This window comes from Symphodus melops, assembly GCF_947650265.1.
Source record: "Symphodus melops genome assembly, chromosome: 5".
NCBI classification, from domain to species: domain Eukaryota; kingdom Metazoa; phylum Chordata; class Actinopteri; order Labriformes; family Labridae; genus Symphodus; species Symphodus melops.
The window spans coordinates 21,143,406-21,155,171 of record NC_136695.1 but is presented as its reverse complement, the minus strand read 5'-3'; the positions used below and the strand labels follow the sequence as shown (position 1 = coordinate 21,155,171).

General features: G+C 39.0%; 1 protein-coding gene across 1 annotated transcript; it reads right to left on the bottom strand.

The window, feature by feature from the left end:
• Window positions 1-441: 441 nt before the first annotated feature.
• pklr (pyruvate kinase L/R) lies at window positions 442-10,984 on the bottom strand. The gene is made up of 12 exons (XM_079343929.1): window positions 10,866-10,984; window positions 9,164-9,328; window positions 8,793-8,884; window positions 8,567-8,698; window positions 7,371-7,557; window positions 6,302-6,575; window positions 5,506-5,656; window positions 4,518-4,670; window positions 4,258-4,424; window positions 2,432-2,498; window positions 1,723-1,837; window positions 442-1,612 (listed from the first exon to the last, which is right to left on the bottom strand). Exons 1-12 carry the CDS (start codon window positions 10,885-10,887, stop codon window positions 1,506-1,508), a joined length of 1,632 nt encoding a protein of 543 aa, XP_079200055.1. The 5' UTR covers window positions 10,888-10,984; the 3' UTR covers window positions 442-1,505.
• Between the last annotated feature and the right edge of the window lie 782 nt (window positions 10,985-11,766).

Sequence of the window (11,766 nt, the reverse complement as noted above, 5' to 3'; positions counted from 1 at the left end):
TCATCCTCTCTCACCAATAAAATAAGGGAGCGCGTGATGGAGAGTTTGATGATGAAACTTTATTTACACATCGAAAAGAGAAGAAGAGAGCTTTATAACGTAGAATTTTACCTGTGGAAAATATTTCTGTCATAACCTATTCACCCAGAGAAATATAGTCTCTGTCGTAAAAAAAAAAAAAACCCAGTATGACCTGCTCGTTATTTCTCCAAAGAAGAGACACTGCAAGTACATTAATAAAAGTATTTAATTAGAAATTTAAGCTGAATAGTTTTCTTTCCTTTTTTGAAACATTTCAGGTATACTTCACTAACTTTATGTTAGATAATGTAATTTTGCTTATTAATTTCATGTCTGACAACCTTTTCTTATTCAAATCCCAATTCTAATTTTCATTCTGCTTCATCACAGTGGAAACTATATTTTCTTTATATATATATATATATATATATTTTATTTTACTAAATTCTAGGATTAAGCATGTCTTTTAAAGGTTGTAATTATCTACTTCATAAGTAAAATAAGCAATTGAAGTTTTAAGAGCTCATGCAAAGTTTTCTTCGGCACAGGAAAATGATGCTAAGATATCAACATCTTTGTGGATATGATATATTGCTTTAGACAAGTATAAAATAAAGCAACATATGAATGCTCCATTTATGTCAATCATTAAAATAAAAATTGGAAGTAAAACACTAACAGGGTTAATTTTGTCAAAATGTGTATGTATATGTATTTTCATTGAAGGACTTTTGTTGAGTCTCAATGTGCCTATAGTCTAAATCAGTTTGAAAGAGAAACTAAACCCACATAAGCTCTTTTTTCTGGATGTGAATGTGGATAAAGAGAAATTCAACCCCAAAGGCAAAACATTTAAGGAGCATTAGATCTGGGAAAAGGATGAAGACTTAATAAAAAAAAACAAGGCCATAACAATAAAGATTATCAAGAAGGAGAAAGCACAATACAAAGCAGATATAATTAGTTTATGAGAGAAAAGTAGTCAGATGACGGCATCTGGATTGTCTCTGTGGACAAGAGGGTGTAGTTCATTACTCACCATCATATCAGCATCGACAACGACAAAGCTTATATGGTAACGGCCAATTGAAACAAAGCCTGACAGATGAACTTAGGATGGGACAGAAAGCCGTATCTGCGAATTCAACTAAAGCTTCCAGTAATGATATTCTTTAACAGTGGCATACAAAGAGGCATATGAAAATAAGAGGCTTTCTGTGGCTTGATTAGTTAATATTAAAGTTAATAGTTCAAGTTTTATTTTGAGGGAGTCATTACTTTCAATACATTTAAACACAAATTCAATATTTATGTGGGATTAGTTTCCTCACCATACCTTGAGTTTCAATAATACTTGTAATGCTGACAAAATGCTTCTGTTAAAATATTTGACAGTAGTAAATAGAGCTCAGGTTTTGTGTCCAATTTATAAGAATAGGCATTAATAAGAGGCTTTAACACTGGCAGATTTAGAGTCAAGGTATTTATGGTACATTGACAGCTCTCATTATGTTAGTGTGACCAGACCCTGGAATCCAGCCTGTCACCACAATCACCATGTCGCCTGACTTGAAGAATCCTCTTGCTTTTCCTGATAAGGAGAAGGAACGATAAAATGAGAGGAGCGTTTGAGTAAGATACTTCATAAATGAGCAGCATAATGGAGACAGACAAGCAGTTCACACACACACACACACTGACCTATGTCCATGCCAAAGTTGACCCTGTTGTCTACATCATCGGCCCAGACAGGAGCAGGCAGGGGGTGGAAGAGGACAGGGAACACTCCTCTCAACAGCTGAGACTGACGGGCCACCTGGTGAAGACGACAAAGACTGTGAAGGCTGAGAATTTATGTAATGTGTGTTGTAAAATAACATTAGCCTGCCATTGCTGGACAAATACACAAATGAGCTCTAGCCTGGTTCTATGGTTAAAGCCCCGTTTATGTGTCAACAAACTCCAAAATCATTTTCTGAGCTGACTTGTGGCATACCACAGGGTTCAGTCCTTAGTCCATTTATTTTTTTTATATGAAAACACTTCCTCTTGGTTATTGATATAATTGATTCAAGAGAATATAGATTGTGTAAAACTGTAAATCTATTTAAACAGTAACTAAGTAGAACTTTGGCCTTGGTTACAGTGCAAAGCCCAGATGCAGCCATATGCTAAAAATGTCCGCATGGTCCAAATGTGTTGCTCTATATCTGACCCTGAGTATGGAACATGTGGACGGCGATCTTAACTCACATTACAAAAATAAACTCCAGTACAATATCACACATGAATTAATTCAGTCAGAGAGACCAATGTTTTTTTATTGCTTGAAAAGTGTGAGTCCTAGACAATCTTTGCTTTTGAAGCAAGACAAACTGCACTGATGCTGTTTCCCAGAGGCTGACTGTACCTGGGGGCTTCTGGTGATAGCAACAATGGGACAGCGTGGGCGGTACCTGGACAAGAGGTGTGCCGACCTTGTGAGAGGGGAGGACAGATGGATGGAAAATATATTATCAGTGTTGGCACATAAAAACTGTATTTCCTTATATATCCAGATAAGATAAAGAAATTGTTCCTGAACTGTATCCCCTTGTTACTTGTTTAAAGGTGATTGAGTTAAAAAAATAAAAATAAAAAAAAAAGTATATGTATAACCAATATCTTAACCCTTTAAAGGGCAAATGACTATTGTTGGTAATTTCCACAAACATTACGTATGGCATGCCTTTTGCACCTCAGTAAGGTCGAGAAGCATGTGATCCCACTCAGCCAATCAGAAGAGATCACCCTATGTCACTGATCCTGCTATTGTGGCATTTGAACCAAATATGGTAACTTTGTCATGGCTGAATTTTTGAATTTCAAAATATTTCAATGAGTGCCCCTGTAAAGGGTTAACTTAAAATCTAAATGCAGAGGTCACATTCCTATTTTATCCTAATAACAAACTTCCTTTGATAGATTGCTGTTATATTTGGATTGAGGTGTTCAGTTTAAGCTGTACTTTTTAAGCTGGTCAAATGAAAGCAAGGTAAACATTATACATGACATTCGCAAGCTAGTATTCTCACTGGCTGCAAGCATGGTTGTATGTAGACTGTCTTGCTTTTTTTGCAAAAATAAAGCTCAACCTGATTCGCATGGGCTTTCATTTCATGTCCCATAGCATAAAGTAGCATGGACGAATTAGTATTTGTTATGTTTTTCTTCTGAAATATTCAGCATGTCTCTGTAGCCCCTTTGAGCGGTACCTGTGTATTTACAAATGTTTAGGTGTGTGTGTTTTGGACTGCCGGGAAGTTACATAGGCAGCATGCTGTCATAATCCACATAAATACACAAAAAACATGAGGCGAACACAGTAAACACTGCAGTCAGTATAAAGCTCTGACCTGAGGATTTTAAGGCAGGAAAAAGTAACACAACATTCAATCTGTTGTAACACTCTGGGATATAAAGATAACAGCTGTTATTCCACCCTTGAAAAAGCTAGTACATCTGTCCAGAAGGAAGAAGACAAACTCACAGGGATATGTTTACAAAGATCTAGCTCTTCCAAGATTAAGTCTTGGTATCCGAGAAATTACAATCATATAAAGTATGATGGCTCTTATGCTGATAAAGGTAAGGAAGTGTAAAATTGAGTGGTGGATTTGCATAAAAAGCAATTAACTTTCATGCAGGAGCCATGAGTCTACTGTTTCATACCCCAAAAGTACATTTTCATTAATAAGTGTCACAATACATAGTGAATAGACATTTTTGAAATTCTTGGGGTTTTTTTTAAATAGATGGTTGAGTTTATAGATGCGCTTTTGAAAGATAAACAATATAGCTCCATCTAGCATCCTTTTTGCTTTAAGTAGTTTTGCACTGAAAACAGCTTTTCTGTCTCTTTTTGAATTAAGCAAATTTGATATCATGTGTTGATAAAACTTAGATAAAAGGACTTTGTGACCTTTAGACAGAGCCTAACCTTTTCAGACTTTGTGTCAAGATAAGCTGACTGCTGCTGGCTTTAGCTCTGTTATTTTTCTTACAAACATCAGATTGCATCCATAACCTCATCAAACAATTAATAAGAGAGAAAACAACACGATTACTCAATAGCTAAGCTAACTGCTGCTGTCTGTAAATTATTATTCATCGATCGCAGACAAGCCTGTTTCCCAACATTTTAACTATTGCTTTAACCATATCCATGTTTGCTTGTGTTTGGTTTGGTATACCCACTTGCCCTTGGTAGTGAGGACTATGATGGCCCCAGCGCAGCATTTGAAGGAGGACTCTACAGCTCCGATGGCTGTGACCTCCGTGGGGTCAGAGGAGAGAGGGGTGAGACGACGCAGTTCCTCAAACAGCTGCTGGTGGAAAATGGCTGCTTCTGCCTCCCTGCAAATCTGACATACACAGTCAGAGAGAGTGAGGGGTTATCATAGGCCACTAAGTCAGATGTAACAGAGTGGACATAATGCACATGCAGAAACACACACCGAGTGCATCATTGCGACTGCCTCGACTGGAAACAGTCCCTTGGCGGTCTCCCCAGATAACATTACACAGTCGGCTCCATCCAGCACAGCGTTGGCTACGTCACTGCCCTCCGCTCTGGTTGGCCGTGGGTGGGCTACCATACTCTCCAGCATCTACACAACACACAATACATTAGCTTCACATTTAACCCCAACCAACTCTCTCAACATCTCTCTGCAAGGCATTTCTGTATGTCCATCTCAAATATAAACGGTCTAGGGAGATAATAACAATAGGAAGGATGTTTTTTATGGATGGTTGGGTAGTAGTGGAGGAGAGATGAGAGATAATTTAGACTGAGGCAGGCGATGACTGTGTCTGCTCAGTATTGGCATGCCTGAGACCCAGTGTTATGAGTCAATAAGCTTGGCAGACTGTTGGAAAATGGAATAGCTGGCAGCCTTGCCAGAGAGACTGAATCTGTGTAGTTAAGAAGCTGCTGCTTCAGTAATGCTGATTAGCATGTGTATGTGTGTGTGTGTGTGTGTGTGTGTGTGTGTGTGTGTGTGTGTGTGTGTGTGTGTGTGTGTGTGTTTTGTTGGCTCAGGTCTGGAGAAGCAAACCTGTTGTAACACTGTCACTCTGAGTCAGGAGGCCGTAGCATAAACACGATATAGCACAGTGACTCAACATGGCTGCAGGAGTGTGTGCTATGTGGTGTGCATATGTGGTGTGTGTTTTCAACTGAGGAGGAGTGTAAAAGAGGGGAAATGTGTGCGTCTTTGATCATGAGTTTATTGGACAAGTGAGTGTGTGTTTGTGTAAGCACATTATGTGGGAGTACGAGGTTAATGTGTGCTTGTAAGGTTTTTTAATATTTCTTGGACTCGTTTGACATTTGCATAAATTACACAGTTGCTTGAGTCTTCATTTGCATATTTTATCATATCTGCATCTTTTACTGTGTGTACTTGTCTGTGAATGCCTGTGTGTTTGTGCATCCCTGACCTGTGTTGCACAGATGACGGGCTTGCCAGCGGAGTTACAGCGACCAATCATCATCTTCTGGGCAATAAAAACTTTCTCTGCTGGGATCTCAATCCCTAGGTCACCCCTGGCAACCATCACACCGTCACTCTCTGCCAGGATCTCCTCAAAACTGATGAAGGGATTAGGGAGAGGGGAAATGAGGAGATGAAGGATTCAGAGTTTGTAGATGGAAAAGAGGAGGGAGTTGGAGTAGAAAACCAGGAAGCAGAACCAGGAAGAACAAAACCAATGAATGAAAACCAATGTGTGTGTGTGTGTGTGTGTGTGTGTGTGTGTGTGTGTGTGTGTGTGTGTGTGTGTGTGTGTGTTATCCAGGAACCATTCAAATGCAGCTTTTGATCTGCAGATATAGAATTTAGTTACTGCTTCTAGTGGATGAAAACATATTGAGTATGCCGCAATGTGACCGAAATCCAACATCATCTATTTCATACATGTAATCTGTATGAGCCAATCCACAAATATTCATTGAAGCTAGAGGCATAGTTTAACACTCATTAGTCAGCGAGCAGCAGCAGAGAGTGAGAGGTAAGTAATGAGGGTGCCAGAGCTGAAACATTTATTGTGTCAGATATATTAAGTGGCAGCTCTTACTCATTCAGATTCATATGCACACAATGCTTATCTTAGATATGGGTGGGGGGGGGGGGTTTATAAGTCCTGTCACAGCCTCATTATGAAACTGTCACTGCCTACAGCTATAAAAGAGATCTGCTTAAATGGTCTTGATTTAGAAGCATTTTCCTGGACTCACTTATGAACCCCCTGCCGGCTCTCCACCTTGCTGATCACTTTGATATCTCGCCCGTGTGCCCCCAGAATTCTCCGCACATCCTTGACATCCTCAGCAGAGCGAATGAAGCTGGCAAACACGATGTCCACCCCTTGAGCAACCCCAAACCTCAGGTCGGCCTCATCTTGCTTACTGACCGCCTGAAGGCCTATCAGGTCACAGTCGGGGAGGTTAACACCTTTACGACTACACAGCAACCCGCCAGCTTCCACCTCTGTATCCACCCAGTCAGAGCCTACCGGGAAGGGGGAAATTAAGATGTCAATGTAATTGTCTCCAGAGACATAGAAACTCTTTGGAGGATAAACAAAACAAAATCTCATTCTAATCTAAACCTTAATATTTCCTTTTACAGGCATAGAATAAAAAAATATAGAAAGAAGAGGAAACGTTTTCATTCAGTGAATTCATTTATATTTGCATTAGACCTGCGTAATATCAAAGATCTGTAGGAAACAAATGAATACACTTCATTTCATTCTTATAGGCGGAAGGTTTTAAAGGGATTTTATTGCAGTCCGAGACTGTAAATATGGTGACCCATTAATTATAGCAGTGTGGGAGCCTGAGATATGACCCAGACTACATTATTACTATAATAGGGGAGCATATTTTGTTCAACTGAAAGGCTCCAAGGGAACCATCTTTTATGTAAAGGGTGTTCAGCTTCAAGGTTATATTGTTTAAAATCTTTTAAGAATGAAAGGAAGGGTTGATAATTATGTGACTGAATAGCATGTTCTCTGAATTGATTTAATAAGACAATAAATCAAAAGGCTGACAAAATTAGTAGTTCTGAGTAAGTAGGATATAATGGAAGAAAGACATAGAAATAAGGACTATTAATAATGTGTGTCCAGGTAAGAAGGTGTAAAAGAGTTTTTAATCAGTTCTCATGTATGCGTATGTATTTGTTTTATGCTGTTGAATAGAATTTTTCATATTAATTCTTTACTGCAAAATTGATTGTATATTTACAAGAAAATCAATAAGGAAAGTTAGAAAGATGTGCCATAAATGTGTATATTACCTATTTCAACAACTTTGAGTCCAATGAGGCCATCATCAATGTAGATTATCCCTCCCTTCTTGAGGACTTTGGGCAGACTGGGATAGTCCACCCAGATAATCTTGCCGTCTGTCTTGTCTTTGTCACTCTCTGCTGTCACCACACGGACACGGCTGCCCTTTTCAAGCTCCACCTCCTCCTCTACTTTCTACACGACACAGTGGAGAGACAAGAACAATGTGATCACCATCATTACTTGTCCTATGATTAGTGGATTTAAAGGAATGACTACGGAGTGAATGAGCTCATACCTTTAGCTAAGTTCATGCATCAAATAGAATTTTAAGTCAACACACAGGTTTTTAAAAAGTCATTGAATGTACTCACTGGTTGTTACATAGAAAATGGATCTGTCTGTGAATCTTATGGTGCAAATGAGGCATCTCTTTTCAGAATGATTTCAATCTACTATTCTTAAAATAGTATTTCAACATACCATCAGCCAGCTTATTATATATACTGAGCACAAGTAATATTAGGATGAAAACACCTCTATCTATAAACATAGAGGGGCTTGTGCAAAAAAAACAAACAAGACATACCATATATGTTTCTCAAGTACAGGGCGAACCTCGGCCCATTTGTTGAATTAAATCCACAACCTGCAGTTTAGTTGGGTAGCTGGGCCTTTTTGATTTAAGTGAATCATAAGCTTAAATAACTACGACTTACCAATACCAATGACAAAAATGTCACATGCTTAATTTCAAGAGTTCATTGATAACGAGCGAATGTTACATATCGTGTCTATATGGATTTTAGCTTTTCGTTTTCTTTGAGTAGAGCTGCTTAAAGACTTGACAAGGAACAAAACAAGCGAGCATCAATGTTCATCTCACACATCATGCAGGGCATTCTGAAAGCTAATCAAAGCATGAAGAGGTTTCCAACAGCTTGGAGAAATTTGTTCAGCTAAGCAACTGGCATGAATCAATATTAGCACAACAAATGTCAAAATCAGATGAAGAGGAAGTAAACGAAGACACACAACCAGATCTTGTAGGTAACAATCTGTACAAAATAATGATGACAGCAAGCAGTCTTTTGCTGTCAGCAGATTTTCAGTCCCTCTTACACCTGACTGTATGTGACGGTTAGATTCAGTTTTCTTTGAATTTTACTTTACTTTACTTTACTATATAAGATATTATGTTTACCCCTTTCACTAGTCCAGTCCGGATCTCTGGACCCTTCGTATCCAAGGCGATGGCAACTGGCCGATAATACAAGGGGTCTGAGGTTACAGTCTCCACTGCCTCTCGGATGTTTTTGATGGTTTCACCGTGATACTGACAGATAAGGGAGGGAGATGGACAGTGAATCAGTGCTTTACTGAAAGACAAAATTAACACAAACAGTTTTGTGATCATGTGCAGTACGTACTTCATGTGAGCCATGAGAGAAATTTAGACGAGCAATATTCATTCCTGCTTTGATCATCTCGTGGAGTTTTGGGACTGATCGGGATGCAGGACCTTAAAGGAACACACGTGATAGAGATGACATTTTGGAAAGAAAGTGAACTAAAAGAATGTGGTGATTGACAAAAATGTTTGTTTTATAATTAATAAATGAATAAATAAATAATTCATCAACTCATCTAAAAAGTGCCACAGTCAAAAATCAAACCCTGCCAACACACTGGAGGCCACTCAGCACCCAGTCTAACAGGCTGCCAGTGATGACTTACAACAGACTGCAGAACATAAACTTGATACTGAGACTCACTGTTAGCACCTGCTGCTAACACTTACCTATGGTGCAGATAATGCTGGTGTTCCGCGCTGTGATTGGCTCCTGGTCAATGTCCAGCAGACAGAGATGCTCCAGGAAGGTGTCAGCCATGCTGGCGTCCAGCTGCTGGCGCTGGATGAAAGAGTCCGGCAGTGTCATCGCTTCTGAGTAGCGCCTGATGCGAGCTAGAGCGACAGAGAAATGTTGTCAGCAGGGTTGAAGCCGGTCATGAAAACTGTACCGCAAACTTCACATGTGCATATAAATCAAATTAATACAGAAAATAGTGTAATGTCTGTGTTAATGACAAGGGCAAATAGTTCTTGCCACAGCAGATTTACACACACACACACACACACACACACACACACACACACACACACACACACACACACACACACACACACACACACACACATCAGAGCAGCATGTCAGACTTACAGTAGTGATAAGCTGTCACACGAGTTGGTACTTAAAAAACCAAACCACTGCAGGAGGCCTATGGGGCATATTTTTTGACAGCAACTAAAAGACATTTTAAAACAGTCAATGTGACAGTAAAAGCTATTGATAGAAACCAGTGTCTTTCATGATACTGTACATGGCTGAGGACTGAGCCAGGACAATAGCGTGCATTTGAGAGGATGTCACAGTCAATCATGCCTACAAGGTTTTTTTCTATAGGGGAGGAGAGAGTGAAGACCAGAGAGAAAAAACATAAAGTGAGAGGCCGCTGCTCAAAGCCCAACAGGAATGAAGACGTGAGGATGGAGGAGGGAGAGAGGAGGTGAGGAAGAATGTGGAAAAAGATTCCTATGGAAAAGATTGGGAATCTACATTTTTTGTTCATTTGTAGGATCATTTATTTTTCACCACCTTTTCACCAGTGTCTTTCAATAGGTGTCATGTTTTAATGGATTTCCATTAATTTAAAGCCCATTGTAGACCTTCAGAAAAAAGTAGATACAACAGAGCTTGAAATCTGCAGGGGAAACTGGTGACAGGATAGTGTCAACATGCACAGCTTCCTGTTGATTAGGTAGCTGTCCGTGTTTTCTCTCTTTTTCTCTTCCTGTCCTTTTCTCTGTCTCCACCTCCCTGTGACCTAGTTCTGCTACACTGCTGCACACATCATTATGTGTCCCACTGAGATCCTCCACTGACACATCTCTAAGGTGTACACATAGAAACACATGCGCACACACACACACATAGACACATACAGGTACCTATTACTAGAAGGCTGGCTATAAATAAAACAGACATCAGGTCAAAGACAGTTGCACAATATCAGCGCATGCACACTTTTCTGTCTGATAAGAGAGGTGAACCAGGTGATTAGAGGGACTTGTTTGTACAGGGTCACATTCCTGCATTAATGTTTGCAAGTCAGTGTGCATCGTGTAATCGATAGATGAACACATTATTGACTTTGCACCAAGTTAAATGGCAGTCGACAAATTAAACAGTGGTTCATTCCCGCACAGTTAGTTAAACAATACAAACATATTATCAATATTGGACCACTCACTTTGAACATTTTTATAAGAATTATTAGCCACCATAAAACAATACACACTAAGCTCATTTGTACAATAGATCAATTTCAAAATTTGTAAAAGGAAATTATTCACTACAGTCACTTTTGGCATTTCAATAAATTGCTATAGTGTTATAATGTACAAAACGTACAAAATACAAGGAAAAAAAGAGTCAACTTACCAGATTTAATAAATGTTTCCATTTTCAAAACCCACAAATCAGATAGGCTCTTTCTCTATTGGACTTTTAAGAGTATTGTGGACTTAAATGTATAATTTTAATTGCAATGTTGGGTTTCCTCTTATCCTTGTACGTGCCCAGGTTGTGCACTTGTCATTCTTATGTCACCTGAGCATGCCTGACTGAGGCTCTTTTTTTCATTTTGACTCTTTGACCCTCTCTTGCCCCCTCATCTCTCCTCCCACTCGTACTATTTGGAGTAAGGCCACGTCTAGCAACACAAACCTGATTTTCGATTAATCAAAGATCGATGCCGCTTACATGACAGGGCTTCAAAAGGGAAAACACTTCAAGTAATGACACTAAAAGTTTTGATGTTATTATACTATCAAGAAAAGCACTTTGTGATACAGTTTGACGCATTGACCCCCTTAAAATAGGAATGGAAAAGCTTTGCTACACTTTCCAAATCATAGAAAATTATTTGCTGAGACAGGAGGAGAGGAGACAGTTGGTGACTCATCTTTTGTACAGAAAAAAACACTTTTCAATTTTCTGAAGCTACTCTATAATGTTAGGACTTAGTTATAAGATTATTTTCTTCTCATAGCAACAGGAAGTAATTCCCCAAAAATCAAGAAACTTAATTAGTTTCTAATGCAATGTTCTAACAAATAATTCAGGTCAGCAGTAAAAGATGTGAATAAATTATTCATAAATGTCTCTTTGTTCAGAAGTCCTGCTGTGCTTTCTGAACATGAGAGTAGTTATGATTATGTATTTACATTTAATTGTAAGCCATTAGTTACAGCCAGGGATATGTTGACAGACAACAGTCCATCAATAAGTAATGAGGCATACACCAATGTCAGTACTCACAATGTGATGCTGACAAGCTTGT